This window comes from Ranitomeya variabilis, chromosome 2 (assembly GCF_051348905.1).
Source record: "Ranitomeya variabilis isolate aRanVar5 chromosome 2, aRanVar5.hap1, whole genome shotgun sequence".
NCBI lineage: Eukaryota > Metazoa > Chordata > Amphibia > Anura > Dendrobatidae > Ranitomeya > Ranitomeya variabilis.
This window is the reverse complement of record NC_135233.1, coordinates 805845777-805865163: the sequence shown is the minus strand read 5'-3', so window position 1 is coordinate 805865163 and position 19387 is coordinate 805845777. Positions and strand designations below refer to the sequence as shown.

General features: G+C 42.7%; 1 protein-coding gene across 4 annotated transcripts in view; it reads left to right on the top strand.

Annotated features, from left to right (window-relative positions):
* Window positions 1-19387, top strand: part of FAM135A (family with sequence similarity 135 member A) — a 146749-nt gene that overhangs the window by 43518 nt on the left and 83844 nt on the right. For all 4 annotated transcript variants that reach the window (XM_077289955.1, XM_077289956.1, XM_077289957.1 and 1 more), the window contains exon 4: window positions 10411-10490. In XM_077289955.1, the coding sequence (XP_077146070.1) occupies window positions 10411-10490 (80 nt within the window). The remainder of the gene's footprint in view (window positions 1-10410; window positions 10491-19387) is intronic.

The window sequence follows — 19387 nt, the reverse complement described above, 5'->3', positions numbered from 1 at the left end:
CAAGTAAAATAATTTAGCCCTTGGGTGCAGAAAATCTGTAAGGTCCAATAGTCATCGTGGTAACGTAGCCTACAACTGAACTGTGCGTGCCCCTAACTACGTGAGATTGTGGCCGAGCACATCTATGCTATTGGTGGAAGCTATGGTGCCACTAGAACTGTTGCTGATGGGTTTCAGTAGTCATATGGACCCTGCTGGAAGCCCGGGCTGGATCACCGGGAAATAAAATGGAGATAATCCTATAAATGTGCCTTCTGTGTAACGGCTGTGTCTGTCGGTGGAGGAACTTGGACTGATCATACCACATCTTCTGGGCAGAGGAGGAAGCAAAAGAGCGGATACAGACAGGACAGCAGGGGATCACAGCTGCTGGTTTCTGTAAGGAAAACACTTCCCTACCTATTTAAAAACTTATTTTAGCTCACAAAAAGAATCAGCTGTGATCCCTGCTGTAATATCTGTATCCTCTTTTGCTTCCTCCCCTACCCAGGTGATGTGGTATGATCAGACCATGTTCCTGTATAGTCAGACACAGCCATTACACAGTACACAGCAGGGGCACATTTATAAGATTATCTCAGCACAGGAATTCTTAACCCCTTACTACCAGCGAACGTACTATTACACCGATGGCAGTATCCCCCCGCTTTGATGTGGGCTAGGGCAGTGAGAGCCCACCTCAAATCCAGGATATGTCAGCTGTTTTGAACAGCTGACATGTGCCCGCAATAGGCACTGGTGGAATTGCGATACACCCGCGGCTATTAATTAGTTACCGTATATACTCGTGGGCTTCCTCTGGGTTCTCTGGTTTCCTCCCACATTCCAAAAACATACTGATAGGGAATTTAGATTGCGAGCCCCATCGGGGGCAGCGATGATAATGTCTGTAAAGCGCTGCGGAATATGTTAGCGCTATATAAAAATAAAGATTATTATTATTATAAGCTGAGTTTTTCAGCACATTTTTTTTGTGCTGAAAACGCCCCCCTCGGCTTATACACGAGTCACGGTACAGAAAGCCGGCGAGGGAGGGGCGGCGGAGCAGCAGATGCCAGGAGCTGGCGCACACATCATACTCGCCTACCTGCGCGCCCTCTGTGCTGGCGCTGCATCCTGTTCCAGCTGCCGGCGCCTGCCTGCAGCTCTCCTCTCCTGTGCTTAGCGGTCACGTGGTACCGCTCTTTAAGGCGATGAATATGGACGTGTCTCCACTCCCATAGGCGTGGAGCGCATATTCATCACCTTAATGAGCGGTACCAGTTGACCGCTGAGCACAGGAAGTTCTGCAGGCAGGCACGGGTAGCCGGAACGAGATGCAGTGCCAGCACGCGGGGAGGTGAGTATGATGTTGTTTTTTTTGTTTTTTTTTCAATAGGAAAGATGCACACAGGGATAGGGGATAAGGAGGCATGCATACAGTGACGCAACTGGGAGGTATGCGTACAGGCATGGAACGGGGAGGCATGCATACAGGGATGGAACGGGGGAGGCATGCATACTAGGACAGGGATAGGAGAGGCAAGCAGACAGGGGTAGGGATCGGGAGGCATGCATACAATGACAGGGACAGGGGAGTCATGCAGACAGGGACAGGGATAGGGAGGCATTCATACCAGGACAGGGAAGGGGGAGCTATGCATAGCAGGACAGGGATGAAGGGACAATGCATACCCGGCTTATTCTCGAGTCAATAAGCTTACCCAGTTTTCCGTGGCAAAAGTAGGTGCCTCGGCTTAGACTCGTGTCAGCTTATACTCCAGTATATACAGTAAATGCCGCTGTCAAACTCTTGTCAAACAGGTACCATATTTTTTTTAACTATAAGACGCACTTTTTTCCCAAATTTTTTTTGGGGAAAATGGGGTGCTTCTTATAGTTGGAATATGCTTACCAGGAGTGTGGCGGCATCAGGAGTCGGGCGATTCTGTAGGCCCTGGGCTGGGAAGAGGGGGAGTTCAGTGGTCCGACGCTGCAGGGCAATGATCTGACTCCCATCCCAGAGGCCACTGCATTGCAGCACTGGATGTGCGGGGGCTCTGGGCTTTCACAAGATGTCAGTGAAGCCCCCTTCCACCGAACCCGCCACACCAGTCTGGGTTGGGCGTCAGGTCATTGCTGGACCACAAACACCCCCTGTGACCCTTCTCCACCGGTGCTGCCGATACCCACCCACTCCCAATAAGCTGTAAGACGGACCCCATTTGAAGCATTAATTTTTTCCCTATTTTCCTCCTGAAAATTTAAGGTGCGTCTTATAGTCTGAAAAGTACGGTAAGTAATGTTTTTTTCTTAACTTAATCATATTTTCTGCTCTTAAGACACTGCGTAAAATCTTTTGTGCTCCTAAAAATAGAAACCCCAAATGAACCGGATGTGCCTTGTTCCTTTATTTCCAAATCAGTGCAAGTTCCTCATACAAGTGAAAATGAAATCTGCAGTCTGTTATCTGGACTTCTGGGGAGAAAGTCTTTGTGTTACAGCAGAAGGACAGATGCAGTTTCCCATTGAGTTGTAATCCTGGACTTGTCCCGCAGTCAGTGATGTATACATTGGTTTAATTCCTGCTTTGTTATATATTGGCTTTATTTAGTAATTGGGAAACATGAGCCATATATAGTACAAGCTAAATGGGGAAACCTCCCGCCGCTGCTGCACCGCTGTGCTTGTTTGTTTGCTTCCTTTTTTTTCTCGTCTGCTTTTTATATATACATATTTTACATACGGTAATTCTGTAAAACATCCTGGATATTACCAATTACTAATGTTAACAATACTCCGGATAATTGTCTCGGAATACACAGGATTGCAGAAGAGAATTATTGCAATATATTTTTTCTTGCTGACTTTGTCCTGATATTTAGTTTTTACCTTGAAATAATAGAATGAAGTGAGCAGTATTAGGCTGGGTCCACACAGTGGCAATTTGTCTAACAGTATACTCTCCTTCCCAATTTTCTCACATTTCCTTCCTGTGTGAACCTACCCTTAGAGCTTAGGTCATGTTCCCACATGCAAAAACATTTTATATATGCACTTTCCTGCCGGTGTTTGCAGCAAACGATGCAATAGAAATCTGATTTGATTATTGCAATTTTCCCTTTTTTAACTTTTTCTGTACAGATGTTATACAGTGGTTTTTTGTTTGTTTTTTAAGCAGAAACATTGGGATTCTAGACTTAAAAATGGAATTGTATTTTTTTACATGCATTTTTTCCAGCCTCCCCATTGGAAAAAAAATGCACCAGAAACCACAGTTCCAGTCAGGATTTTTCAAGAATCCACTTTGTTTCAACTGTTAAAGGGAATCTGTCACCCCAAAATTCTCCTATAAGCTAAGGCCACCGGCATCAGGGGCTTATCTACAGCATTCTGTAATGCATTCTGTAATGCTGTAGATAAGCCCCCGATGTATCCTGAAAGATAAGAAAAACAGGTTATCTTATACTCGCCCAGGGGCGGTCCCGCTGTGGTCTGGTCCGATGGACGTCGTGGTCCGGTCCGGTGCCTCCCATCTTCTTACGATGACGTCCTCTTCTTCTCTTCACGCTGCAGCTCCGGCACAGGCATACTTATTTCCCCTGTTGAGGGCAGAACAAAGTACTACAGTGCGCAGGCGCTGGGCCTCTCTGACCTTTCCCGGCACCTGCGCACTGCAGTACTTTGCTCTGCCCTCAACACGGCAGATAAGTATGCCTGCGCTGGAGCCGCAGCGTGAAGAGAAGAAGAGGACGTCATCGTAAGAAGATGGGAGGCCACGGACCGCGACGCCCATCGGACCAAACCACAGCGGACTGCCCCTGGGTGAGTATAATCTATCCTCTTTTTCTCATCTTTCAGGTTACATCGCGGACTTATCTACAGCATTACAGAATGCTGTAGATAAGCCGCTGATGCTGGTGGCCTTAGCTTATAGGAGAATTTTGGGGTGACAGATTCCCTTTAAAGACAGCAGATTTTTGCACATGAACGGATGATCTGAAGGATCTAATGCGTACCTCCTACAACAATGTATAAGTGGATCAGATTACATTTTACACAAAATGTGAACAGGGCTGTGGAGTCTGAGTCTTTTAGGTTTAGCTTACCGACTCCACAGCCATGGGTGTGAAAAGGGTGAGATACATGGTGTCCTTAAGTGACTGTCCGTGTATGTACCCAACATAGAAGGAGTGAGCAGGCCGCTCTCTGGCTGGCAGACGTCACGGAGGTTGTTTACTATGCTTGTGCTCTCATGGTTTCCTGCAATCTGTTCTTTTATTCTTTCATTTAATAGAACAAGCAGTTTTAGTTCGGTGCTGCTAATTCAGAAGTTTTATTTTTACTATGTAAATACCACTGTGTGTTCACAAGCCAGCAACCTGCATCCTTTAGCAAACAGTGTGCTAGAAAGCGTCTGAGATATGTCCTGAACGCACAAAAGTTTCCTTTATATTTTATTTATTTTCCATGGCCAAGTCCGCTCCCCAGTTACTGAGAAAATGGCGTTGTAAATTGATGTACAAATGAGGCTGAAGAGCTATGGTAGATCTGAAGGCTCTTGTCACTCCAGCCCTATTCCCCGCACAGCGATGCTTTCTCTTGTTTGCTTGAAGTCACACAACATAGGGGCTGTCAGTCAAGCAGGACTGGGTGATGGGTGTGTAATGGAGCTGGAGTGACAGAGGCTTCAAATCTACCATAGATCCGCTGGGTTTTTTTTTTTTTTTTTTTTACAGAAAATTTAAGTTATGGTCTGTACCTAACTTTAGACCATTGTTCTAGAAAAGTAGTAATTGGTATGAAACCCCCAAAATGTTATCTGAAAAAAAGAACATGCAGCCGATTGCTCATGCAGATGAAGCAGTCCCTACATATAAAGCTTGGATGTATTTGCTTTGTGACCGAGCCCAAACAGTTGTCCGTGGAGTAATTTTCAGCAGATTGTTTTTCTGTTACTTATTGTAAATGATGAACCAACTGTTAAATGTCAGGGAAGGTGTAATATTACAGCTTCATTCTGGGTATCATGTGGGATGCTGAGGTGCTGGCTGGAAAGACTCTCGGCAATGCTCGCTATTTGCCCTCTTGTATCCGCTTTCATCTTAGCAGGCTGCACGCTATGTTGTGCGCTGTTAGTTAGTCAGGAAGGAAAAGATAGAATTACAGATACATTTTAGAATCCAGTCGTTGAACATTTGTCGTGGACGTAAATGAAAAATCAGCTGATAAATTATTAATATGCAGGATTTCTATATTCAGGCAAATATCTAATTCTTCACTTTGTAAACTATTATCATGGCCTTCACTAGGCCCCCCTCTTTCCTTGTGAGAAGGAAAACCTAATAATTAAAGGGGTTATCCGAGATCTCATTTTTTTTTCTATGGGTCTAAGCACTTACCGACCGGTAGTTTCTTACTTTCTGTCTTTTCTTACGTGTGATGATCTTTCCTGGCTCAGAGTGGTCACGGACCCCTCCTGGCTGCGATTCTCCTGCTTCCTGTGATGTTAAGTCAATTAAACAGTTACTTCTTTTCTTGTGCTACTCTGTCAACCGGGCATCACTGCTAACATCATGTGCTGTGTTAGGCTGAGCCAGCTGTCAATCAACATGATGACGGCAGTGACATCAGGCAAAATGACATTTGTAAATTGAGAACATTTAAAAAAATGACCTGCTCCTGTTCTGTTGCTTGACCCCTGATTCCCCTTGGTTCACCTTATGTGTCAGTAGTCAAGCATGCTCAGTAGTACTGAGTCCTCTTGTACACAAATGGCGTAGTCCTTTCTAGCAGACAATCTGTGCTCTGGTAGACTCTTTAGGATGGAGTGACAAGAACCCTAGTGGGTGCATTTACAGCAGTGTCTAGTCACAGAAGCTTTTTTTTTTTTTTTAATATATCCGTTTCACCCCCTCCCTTCCAGCAGTGACACGGAACCCTGCTTTAATTTGGATGCTGGGCAAGTGTTAGGGTAAAAGCACATTTAGTAAGTATAGTAAATTTACATTTTAACATAATATAAATATGTACAATAATCTAAATAACTTGCATGTTTACTAAATAATAAAAATGAATAATGTCTGTATATATAATTACAAAGACTATCTGTCAAGTGGCCCTGGGGACCTTGAGGGTCTGTGCACACGTGGATTTGGCTGCGGATCCGTAGCAGTTTTCCATGCGTTGTACAGTACCATGTAAACCTATGGAAAACAAAATCCGCTGTGCACATGCTGCGGAAAATTCCGCTCGGAAACGCTGCAGTTTATTTTCCGCAGCATGTCAATTCTTTGTGCGGATTCCGCAGCGTTTTACACCTGTTCCTTAATAGGAATCCGCAGGTGTAAAAACGCAGGTGAAATCAGCACAAAATCTGCACTGAATCTGCAGTAAATCCGTGGTGAATCCGCAGGTAAAACGCAGGGCGTTATACCTGCGGATTTTACAGAATCCGCGTGGAAAAATCCGCAATGGATTCTGCAAAGTGTGCACATAGCCTGGGAAAACCTGCATGCACAAGAAGTGGCCTTATGTCAGTGTGGAGCCCCACTCCTGTAGATCTGCTGGGTTTTATGAACTAAAAAGGACTTGAATTGGCAGATTGTGAGTGCTGCAGATGATTTTTTTCTTTACACTTGATCTCCTGTCTTTATGTTGCAGATCATTTCTTCCTTATGCTTGATCTGCTGTCTTTATGCCGCAGATCATTTCTTTCTTACACTTGATCTGCTATCTCTATGCCGCAGATCATTTCTTCCTTACTCTTGATTTGCTATCTGTGATTCAGTGACCCATGCTGCAGCTAGTGGGCGCTGTGTATGCTCCTCAGGATATGCATGGAGGCGTAACTGTAATGGTGATGAGGAGATAGTGACTGGTATTATTGTAAATGGCTGGTATGTGTCGCAGAGGGAGTCTGCGCTGTAAGCCAGTAATGTTGTTGTTCTGGGACCTGTAGTCCCACAAGTGTTGGTATAGTTGTAAAGGGAGGCTTACAGGGTTAGTTTGAGAGCTGGGCGGGTCGGACTAACCACACACACCTAACACCCAGGGGAGGGGTTACAAGTACATAATGTGACCATGGTGTGATCACATGGGGGAGAATGTTTAGATCTGTATGGTCCATGTGCAAGGTCCTGGAAGCCTATGTGTTGGGAGTGATATCTCCCTGAATAGCGCACTGAGAAGCCATGAACCTGAAGACTTGTGTGTTGGGAGATCCTGGGAGTAGGATCAGATCCTCAAATAGCGCACTGAGTGGCCTGTGTGTTGGATGGTCCCAGCTGGGACGGACGTCCTGTAGAGCGCACGGAGAGGCCACATGTGAGTAGAGTCAGTGGCGGCACTGCATTGGGGGAGCTACAGCCCGTCTGAGGATCTGGACTGTCAGGTGGCCTGGTGAGTAAGGCTTATCCGGGACAGTGATCCCAGTTCAGCAGCTTCTCTGGAAAAGAGAGAACGGACAAGGCATCAGCGGGTGGAGCAGGAGCTCCCATAAGGTACCTCCACAGACTGTTGGTGCTTATTGTGCTCCATGAACTAATGAACTGTGCGGCATGCGGTCACCCATGGCAACTGGACAAAGTAAGGTCCAGCATGTTTAGTGTCTGCAAGTTAAAGTCATTTACTATGAAGTGCTGTGGAGTATGTGTTAAGCCTGTGATATATAACATGGCTTCAAGTGGTTCATTACGTGTAAATAAATTAAATAGACTGTTTTGTTGTGAAAAACCGTGCTGGTCTACGTATATCCCGTTGCCAAACTAGTGTCCCCCAACACACTCAGTAAGCGCTATCTTACATATCTTTATACCGCAGATCATTTCATCCTTACACTTGATCTGCTATCTTTATACCGCAGATCATTTCTTCCTTACACTTGATCTGCCATCTTTATGCCACAGATCATTTCTTCCTTACACTTGATCTGCAATCTTTATACCGCAGATTATTTCTGCACGGTGGCTCAGTGGTTAGTACTGCAGCCTTGCAGCGCTGAAGTCCTGGGTTCAAATCCCACCTTGGACAACATCTGCAAGGAGTTTGTATGTTCTCCCCGTGTTTGTGTGGGTTTCCTCCGGGTTCTCCGGGTTCCTCCCACATTCCAAAGACATACTGATAGGGATTCTAGATTGTGAGCCCCAATGGGGGCAGTGATGATAATGATTGTAAAGCGCTGTGGAATTAATGGCGCTATATAAGTGAGCAAAATAAATAAATTCCTTACACTTGATCTGCTATCTTTATGCTGCAGACCATTTCTTCTTTACACTTGATCAGCTAATAACCTGGTTATTAGCATTTTAGATATTGAGCACGCATTTTTCTGCTGGATGACTTATGTATTAGTGAAGCTTGAGAAGTGCGGTGGATTCTTTCCTAGTCACGGTTTGCGAGCACAGCACCCATTAGTAATGTTCAGTATTGTCTGCAGTCTGCACCCTGGGCTGTTAGATTATGTTCCCATACATTGTTTTTGCTGCTTTTCTCTGCAGCCAATGCTGCTTTCAAAACACCCGTTTTTGCGGCGTTTTTGGGGTGCTGATTACAGGTGCTTTGTCTTCAGTACAAGTTTTAATAAAATTTGCTTTGCTCACCAAAAGTGCTGCAAGAACGAAGCAAAAACATTCGCTGTATTTATTTGCAATGTTTTTTTCATTTTATCATTTTTTTTCTATGGGTCGAAACGCTGCTCAAATGTTGAAAGAATTGACATCCTGCGGTTTTTGGGTGCATGAAATTTCTGTAATCTGAGGTTTTGCTGGTACTGTATAAAGCAACTTTTAAATAGGATAAAAACGCACTGTAAAAAAAAAAAAAAAAAGCATTATGTGAGCATAGCCTTGCAGTACACTCAGAACTCATGTATGGTATTTCCGGTTCTAATATTTCCCTTTCTATTAGGCTGGTAATAAAACTGTACATAATAATAGTCTGCACTGTTCTGGTTCTGCTTTCTAGTCTGCATCAGTTCCATCCCATATATTGGCAGTGCATGTGCATAGTCACCTCCCCACAGCGGCACCTTCCCTGCCTGTAGGCTCTTGTGCGGAAACCTCTCGCAAAAATCTGTCTGGCGAATGATGTATACTGTTTTGTTTTCTATTTTCTAGTAACATGCTATATTAAAAGATGATTAGTGTAGAGGCAATAAAGTTGTCATTTACAGGACCCACCAATCTCTTTGATTTCCAATGTATTTTTCTGAGCTTCTATTTCTACATTTTGTGACATAGCTAATGTGATGGTGCCATTATCACCGTATGTGATCATTGCTATGGGCATAACTTGCATCGGTCACATTACAGTAGTTGTCACGTGTTTTAGAGAACTTGTCTCCAGTTCTATGGTAAGTAAGTACCAGGGCTTTGGAGTCGGTAAGCCAAACCACCGACTCTGACTCCTCAATTTCCCTGACCCCACAGCACTGGTCACTACTGAGCATGTGCGTAAAGTGCAGCACAGATTCATCTCAACTAAAAGCCGAGACCCTTAGATCAGGAATAGAACAGACTTATAGGACATTTGATAACTTTCCCAAATTCTTATGAAAACATATACAGCACATACTGCATTGTACTACTGAACCCAATTTATTATATATTTTAGGAGTCAAGTCAGTCCATTTTATACCAACTCCAACTGTGACTCCACCAAAATGGACACCGACTCTGACTCCACAGTCCTCGTAAGTTCTCAGGACTAGTTTATGAATGCAGCCGATGTGCACATATTGTCTCATTCACTTCTATGAGACTGATGGCAGACTACTCTCTGCCGAGTGTGCATGGGTTCTTATAGGAAGAGGGGATAAGTGTAAATAAGGCCTCGTTCAGACATGCGTTTTTCACAGACTTGTATGTTTCATCTCTGTTTTCCACGGATATAATGTGTACCTTAATAGTGCATGGGGCTGTTCCCATGTTTTTGTTTTTTTGTGTACAGTGTGTCTGCCAAAAAATCACACAAGTGACAGATCAAGATCATCCAAGGCCCAAAGATCCATAAAAATCCCAGTAATCACACTACTGGCATCCATGTGCTGTCTGTTTTTAACATTGTAATTGACATTTTCCCCTTTTTTTGGCATATGGGAAAATCACTGATGGTAAAAACACACACTGAACGAACACTGATGAAATCTGATCCAGCACTCTGATGGAAATTGTTTTTTTCACAAAAGTGTAAAAAATGGATGACCGAATGAGGCCGAATCTCAGAGACAGAGTTAGAGTACAGGTGGTTATGTGGGGCAGTCTATCGCTGGGCTCAGTGATTGGCTGCAGCAGTCACAGCGCTGTAGTCGCGATGTCAACAAAAAGGCATTGCTGCAGAGGATAAGTAACTCTGATTTTATTGTCTCCAGCTCAAGTTGATGAGCATGAAATATGAAAACTTTAGACCCCTTTTAACCTTCTTGTCTTATAGATTTTACCAGCTCCGAGCATCTATGAAAATTCCACCACGAATTCCACACAAAATCGAAGCAAGTCTTCTGCGTGCCACAGGTTTGTACATGTTACACTATGTAGTGATTCTTCAGGCTTTCTGCTATTTGTGTGTCCATCACAAACATACTCGGTGCTTATAGCATTCCTGATTATCTGTGTTACTGCTGTATATGCTAACATGAGCCAACGGATAGCACAGAGCTTTTTTTTTTTTTAATGACCAATTTCTATCTAGTCAGAACAACATCTATTTAAATTGATGTGGAAGTAGCTACTTGGTCTGATTAAAATTGGTCTCATCTGGCATAAAAAAGAAATCGCCCCATCTGACGTGCTTTAGGGTATGGCCACATGGTGCGGCGGTAGTGCAGCTGATGGGTTTGTGCACATGGCTGTTCGCACCGACTGGCTGTACCCTTAAGATCTGTATAACAATTACCACTATTGTGTGTAAACTGCATCTGAGAAAAAAGTCTGAAAGACCACTGTAGATGGCGCTGAGGACAGATGAGAACACTAATCCTCTGCCGTGTGCCCACATCTTGATATCACCTGATGAACCCAGTATGGGTGAAACGCGTCGAGATTGAACCTGGCATTATTTCTTCTACTTGCACCACCACATCTAAACAGATAGACAATCAATTGTGATCTTTTATCCTTGATATCAGTATTAATTATATTTTTTTCTAGGGTATGCCAGTTGACTTATGCGTATTTACCGGCTGTTGGTGTGTCTAGTGCTTATACTAATATTTACTAGCAGATTGTTTATTAGTGTATCTTGTCCTTGTTTTTTTGCCAGGGTTTAGCCCTACATAATATTCTGTGCCTAGTAATCTTCTGTAACAGTAATGCTATATTCTACTGTGCGCTCACCATTTACACAGTATGCATGAAAGTGTGTTTGTTCTTTTGCTCTGTCGCTTTGACACATATACCCTTATTGTCCTTTACCTATAAGATTTGCCTCTGTATAACATCTCAGACCCTCATCCATGGCTTAGTACACTACCAACAGAAGATACAGGCCAACTGGCCCTCTGATCCCTATTATACGTCTGGCAAAGGGTTATCTCAGGGGCATAGGGGCAGTCGACGCACGAGCGGGGGGCTCCTTCTCTCGCCTTCTTAGGGTGCCAACCTCCGCAAATAGGTAGGTGTACAGCAAGGGTGGCATTCGGGGCCGGTACACCTCCTTCTCCACATCGGCTCAGTATGACTGGCTACCATTGAAGCCCAGCTATTGTAGACACTGTAACGTTCTTTCAATCTATTTATTTGTCCAGATAGGGCAAGCTTTGGGTACCCTAGGCAATTAATTATATATTATTGATGGGGCATTGTGTTTTCTAGGGCTAACAGTCGTCTTCTACGTCTTTGCCAACTTCAGGTGATATGTAAAAATACATAGCAGTTGTAAACTATTATACCACTGCATTGCATTGTGACAGAGATACATAGAGTGAGGTTTACATATACTATACCAGCCCTTGTTCTGATCCTTTTTGTTTAGCCCGAATATATATATATATATATATATATATATATATATATATATATATATATATATATATATACACATACATACATACATACATACATACATACATACATACATACATACATACATACATACATACATCTTTCATTTTCCCCCTCACACATCTCTTATTTTCCCCCTCACTCCTCTCATTCCCCCTAACACTTGTCATTTCGACCTCACATCTGTCATTTTCTGATCACACTCCACTATTTTCCCTCACTCCTCTCATTTTGCACTAACACCTTTTCATTTTCACCTCACACCTCTCATTTTCACCTCACACCTCTCATTTTCACCTCACACCTCTCATTTTCCCCTCAGTATATACATGTTTGTCATCTCCCTTATATATAGTATACACCTGTATGTCATCTCCTGTATATAGTATATACCTGTATGTTATCTCCCCTCTATATACTGTAGTATATACCTGTATGTCATCTCCCCTGTAAATAGTATATACCTGCTGTATGTCATCTCCTCCTATATATAGTATATACCTGTATGTCATCTCTTCTGTATATAGTATGTACCTGTATGTCATCTCCTCCTGTATTTAGTATATACCTGTGTGTCATCTCCTCCTGTATATAGTATGTTCCTGTGTGTCATCTCCCCTGTATATAGTATATACCTGTGTGTTATCTCCTCCTGTATATAGTATGTTCGTGTCCTCTCCCCTGTATATATTATATACCTGTATGTCATCTCCTCCTGTATATAGTATATACCTGTACGTCATCTCTTCTGTATATAGTATATACCTGTATGTCATCTCCTCCTGTATATAGTATATACCTGTATGTCATCTCCTCCTGTATATAGTATATACCTGTATGGCATCTCCTCCTGTATATAGTATATGCCTGTATGTCATCTCCCCTGTATATAGTATATACCTGCTGTATGTCATCTCCTCCTGTATATACTTGTGTCATCTCCTCTTTTATATAGTATATACCTGAATGTAATCTCCTCCTGTATATAGTATATACCTGTATGTCATCTCCTCCTGTATATAGTATGTTCCTGTGTGTCATCGCCCCTGTATATAGTATATACCTGTATGTCATCTCCTCCTGTATATAGTATATGCCTGTATGTCATCTCCCCTGTATATAGTATATACCTGCTGTATGTCATCTCCTCCTGTATATAGTATATACCTGTATGTCATCTCCTCCTGTATATAGTATATACCTGTATGGCATCTCCTCCTGTATATAGTATATGCCTGTATGTCATCTCCCCTGTATATAGTATATACCTGCTGTATGTCATCTCCTCCTGTATATACTTGTGTCATCTCCTCTTTTATATAGTATATACCTGAATGTAATCTCCTCCTGTATATAGTATATACCTGTCATCTCCTCCTGTATGTAGTATATACCTGTATGTAATCTCCTCCTGTATATAGTATATACCTGTAAGTCATCTCCTCCTGTATATAGTATTTACCTGTGTGTTATCTGCTCCTATATATAGTATGTACCTGTGTGTCATCTCCCCTGTATATAGTATATACCTGTATGTCATCTCCTCCTGTATATAGTATGTTCCTGTGTGTCATCGCCCCTGTATATAGTATATACCTGTATGTCATCTCCTCCTGTATATAGTATGTACCTGTGTGTCATCTCCCCTGTATATAGTATATACCTGTATGTCATCTCCTCCTGTATATAGTATATACCTGCTGTATGTCATCTCCTCCTGTATATAGTATTTACCTGTGTGTTAGCTGCTCCTATATATAGTATGTACCCGTATGTCGTCTCCTCCTGTATTTAGTATATACCTGTATGTCATCTCCTCCTGTATATAGTATATATCTGTGTGTCATCTCCCCTGTATATAGTATATATGTGTGTGTCATCTCCCCTGTATTTAGTATATACCTGTATGTCATCTCCTCCTGTATATAGTATATATCTGTATGTCATCTCCTCCTGTATTAGACCTCGTTCACACGTTATTTGGTCAGTATTTTTACGTCAGCATTTGTAAGCTAAATTGGCAGCCTGATAAATCCCCAGCCAACAGGAAACCCTCCCCCCTGGCAGTATATAATAGCTCACTTATACACATAATAGACAGGTCATGTGACTGACAGCTGCCGTATTTCCTATATGGTACATTTGTGGTACGTTTTGAGTATGTGCAAGTTTTGTGAGGCAACTTTTGCATGTGTTGAAACTTTTGTGAATGTGGCAATTTTTCCACGTGTGCAAGTTTTGCGTGTGGCGAATTTTCCATGAGGTGAGTTTTGCACGTGTGGCGAGTTTTGCGTGAGCCTAGTTTTGCATGTGGCGAGTTTTGCGCGTGGTGAGTTTTGAGTGGTGACTGTTGTGTTTCGACTTTGTGGCGAGGTTGGTGTATGTGTGGTGAAATGTGTGCTGAGGGTGGTATATGTGTTCAAGCACGTGGTAGTGTGTGGCGCATTTTGTGTGTGTGTTCATATCCCCATGTGTGGTGAGTATCCCATGTCGGGGCCCCACCTTAGCAACTGTACGGTATATACTCTTTGGCGCCATCGCTCTCACTCTTTAAGTCCCCCTTGTTCACATCTGGCAGCTGTCAATTTGCCTCCAACACTTTTCCTTTCACTTTTTCCCCATTATGTAGATAGGGGCAAAATTGTTTGGCGAATTGGAACGCGCGGGGTTAAAATTTCGCCTCACAACATAGCCTATATATATATCCTATTTGCATGTTGCACTTTTCACCTTTGGTATGGGTATATAAAAATTTGTTTTGTTAAACTTAATAAAAGTTATATTTTATAATGTTTTTTTCGGTTAATTGGACCAGCACTTCAATAACAGAATTAAATCTACATTAATAACGTATCTATTGCTGGAAATGAGTCAACTGAGACAATTCCCCCTTCACTTGTCTACAGTTTACGCCTCTTATTTCTGCATGATCTGTCACAGGAGGTACAAATAAGCTTCATAAAGTACAATTGTTCATTTCATTTTTAAATTCTGAATTTATGTAAAAACATAGTCCGCTTTGTCCCAGATTAAAGAGTAACTAAATGGGGTTGTTTGCGTACGAAGGATCTTTATAGAATACGAGAGGCTTTTTCTGACAGTGGGTACATGTAATGGCACAGTTTGTGTGCAGCATACAATCGCCTTACATTTATCTAGTCTATTATGAAATACATTTTTTCCGTCGATTTTTCAGTAAAATTGGATAATAGCTATTTGTTCGCTTTGTCTCCTGCTGCTTAGAATAGGTTTATAATACCTTTATACAGTACACCGACCTAGTAAACGATTACATATACAATGCCCCAGTGCTGCAGGATTGTTAGTCACGTCTAGCATTAACCAACTTTATCTCCCAGGAAGCGTGGAGCTTTTTACTTGCCATTGTGAGTGCAAAGATTATTTTTCCATAGCCGATTTATTTATTTTTTTAGTTAATGTGTTCATTGCATTTTGGCTGTATATAAATACATATGTTTACTGTAAGGAGTACAGCAGAAAATATTGGATCTCTTAGGCTACGTTCACATTTGCGGTCGGCGCCGCAGCGTCGGGCGCCGCAGCGTCGCCGCATGTGTCATGCGCCCCTATATTTAACATGGGGGCGCATGGACATGCGTCGCACTTGCGTTTTGCGCCGCATGCTGTACCTGCGGCGCCCGCGTCCGGGCGCAGAGGACGCAGCAAGTTGCATTTTTGCTGCGTCCAAAATCAATGAAAAAAAGGACGCATGCGGCGCAAAACGCAGCATTGTGCATGCGTTTTGCTGCGTTTTTGTTTGCGTTGTGCGTTGCGGCGCCGACGCTGCGGCGCACAGCGCAAATGTGAACGTAGCCTTATCCCTGTGTCCCTCCATCAAACATACTTATATGTATGCAGTATATGTTATTAGTAAGTTGATGTTTTATCGCACATGAATATCTCTGGTCCTATGGCACACACTAATCATTCTGCTGACATAACCTCTTTCTGAATGGGTTAAAGAAGTTGTCCACAACTAGGACAACTCCCTCTCATACCCCACGCTTGGCGCTTGTAAAATAATAAAGCCTATACTCCCCTCCCATGCCGGCGCCGTTCCCGCGGTTTCTGCACTCGCTCTCCCTGGGGCTGTGATGCGGTGTTGTGACATGTGGTGCTCGGCGCCCAATCAGCACTGGCGTCACTGTCTCCGCCTTCGGACAAACTGAACATGAAGAGGAAGTCTGGGATCAGCTGATCTTCCTCTTCATGTTCAGTTTGTCTGAAGGCGGAGACAGTGACGCCAGTGCTGATTGGGCGCCGAGCACCACATGTCACACATACATCTATTTAACGAGATCAGGACCAGGTTATTTACCCCTTTTCCTGACCTGGCCCTTCATTCTGTGGTTTCGTCGTACGTGTGCTTTTAATGGAGTTAAATAATTTGTGTCTTTTTTTCGCGATACATGGTGTTATGTAATTTCTCTATTCCTTTTTTTAAATTTTTTTAAATTAAACGTTTACCGATATTGCGTTGAAATGTAAACAAAAATGAAATGTGTGAGTAATATAATAAATACAGGTGCTTTTCACAAAATTAGAATACCATCAAAAAGATTATTTATTTTAGTTCTTCAATACAAAAAGTGAAACTCATATATAATATAGTCATTACAAACATAGTGGCATAGTGGCTTACAGCCAATGAAAACCTAAAAGTCATTATCTCAGTAAATTAGAATACTTTATAATACCAGCTTGAAAAATGATTTTTTAAAATCCGAAATGTTGGCCTACTGAAATGTATGTTCAGTAAAAGCACTCAATACTTGGTCGGGGCTCCTTTGGCATCAATTACTGCATCAGTGCGGCGTGGCATGGAGGCGATCAGCCTGTGGCACTGCTGAGGTGTTATGGAAGCCCAGGTTGCTTTGATAGCAGCCTTCAGCTCGTCTGCATTGTGGGGTCTGGTGTCTCTCATCTTCCCCTTGACAATACCCCATAGATTCCCTCAGCAGCCATATCCTAGAGGAGGTGGTAGAGTTTACCTCTGCTGCTGCTTCTGTCTGTCTTTTGGATCCATTCTATATGGCTTCTTCTATAACTACATGTGGAGACTGCTGTGTTTCCATGCTGCACACTGACATTTCCCCCCCACTTAGTGGTATCTTCCAACTCATAAGTGTCCACACATAGAGGGTCCACATGATGCCCCAAACTCCAAAAAAATCAGTGCAGCTAAGCTATAGGGAGGAAATCCTAATCGTGTTCTATTAATATCTAGAGCTGCCATATAACCACAGTGATATTGGACCCGGCATGTTTTTTTTATGCCTGGTCTTTAAGTCTTTGGCTGTTATGTTGGGCTTTTCCGCACTGAATAACATCAGCCTGTAGCACGTGCAGCCTCTCTTCCTTGACACGGCTACGCTAATATTATATTTAATTGGGCATCTATTACAGGTTTGACATAGAAGGACATTTATATTTCCCACAACTAGTCCTTGCTTCTATTTCGGACATGTATGAGCAGTAATGTGTAGCTTGGGAGCACCCAGGAGCACTAAGCACGTACACATCAGATATAAGCGGGTTTGCCTAGATTTGATGATTATTGATGCTGAATGATTCTGGCCTGGTTCATTGCTTTGTCAGAACCCAAGGCTTTTCTATTCTAAATACTAATAATAATCACATGAGGGAATTACGAGAATATAGACAGCACATGCCTTGCAGCTGCAGGAGCTGTCCGCTTTGAAATGCGGCCTCCCAGCCACCCAAGCATAAGAAATATATATTCAGGATGCTGCTCTGTGCAAGCCGTACATTCTTATGTTCTGCATTTTGCCATCAAATATGCAGCGTGATGGTTCAGCTTAGCAGACAACGAAGACTCGCTTAGTTCCGGGTCTTGCATCTTGCTATTAAATCCATAGAGTAACGGGATAATGTTTAATTGGCAATTTTTTTTTTTTTTGCTGCTATATGTGGACATGAAATAATGATTGAGGACAAGTAGTGATGAGCGATCGTGCTCGGATAAATAAGGCGTTATCCGAGCATACTCATGTGCTAACCGAGTGTCTTCGGCATGCTCGAAAATGATGTTCGAGTCCCTGCGGCTCCATGTCTCGCTGCTGTTCTCTGTGTCCTGCCATGTGACCATCTGTATAGCCTCATTACCTCTGGAACAAGATGCTTTCATGTTTTTGTTTCTCCTTGACTGGGCCCCATAGAACGATGGATGCCCTAATCCACAAACTAATTTGGACTGGGCAGTGTTATGGCCATGTGCAGGGAATATAGCTAAAAAATATAACAATTTCAGCCTGGGTTGCGACACTTTTAGTACCTCTGCTGTCCCCTCGTTGCTTTTCTGCAGCTGCTCAGGTGCCTTCCGTCCATGTGACTGCTGCAGTCAATCACTTGCAGCACAGAGCTCATGCTGTACACATAGCCATAATTTCTGAGCCCCATTGGTGGCAGCAGCGGTCATGTAGGTAGAGTAACCTGAGATCTGCGATAGGGAAGTAAATGGAGACCAGTGAGGATCTGCACCAGTGGTTCATCATATTTGTGACAGTTGTAAAAGTCTTTATTTGAAAACCATAGGGATATGCCATATAATCGTACACCTTCTCGTAAAGCTGTTCTTCTATAATCTCCTAGACACGTGGACTCGCCACTCAACCTCAACTTTTTCTTCTGTCTAAATCTGGAATAATACAGGTCAATCAACAAGAACCCTGTTCCTGATTAGAGACTTGGTGTGTCAGAGTAGAGACGGGACTGTTCTTCTGTACCGCTTTCATTAACGCCATTACATTTATATATTTTAGATTACCTTTAAAAACCCCTTCATGGCCTTGGATTTTTCCATTTGTTTTTCGCACCCCTTCTTCCCAGAGTCATGCCTTTTCTATTTTTCCGTCAGTATGGCTGTGTGAGCTCTTGTTTTTTGCAGGACGAGTTGTACTTTTAAGTGACACCATTGATTTTACCATATAGCAGTGTTCCCCAAGTCCAGTCCTCAGGAGCCACCAACAGGTCATGTTTTGAGGATTTCCTTAGTATTGCACAGGTGATAATTGCATCACCTGGACAGGCAAGCATTCAGTGACCTGTGCAATACTAAGGAAATCCTCAAAATATGACCTGTTGGTGGCTCTTGAGGACCGGAGTTGGGGAACACTGCCATATAGTGTACTGAAAAATGGTGTGGTGAAATTGCAAAGAAAAAGTGCAATTTCACAATTGTTTTTTGGATTTTTTTTACCATGTTCACTAAAGGCTAAAACTGACCAGCCATTGTGATTTTTCCGGGTCATTCTGAGTTCATAGATAACAAACATGTATAGTTTCTTTTTTATTTATATGGTAAAAATTCCAAATTTGTAAATAAAAAAAGAAAAAAAAAAGTAACATTTTCGGCGATCCATAGCGTC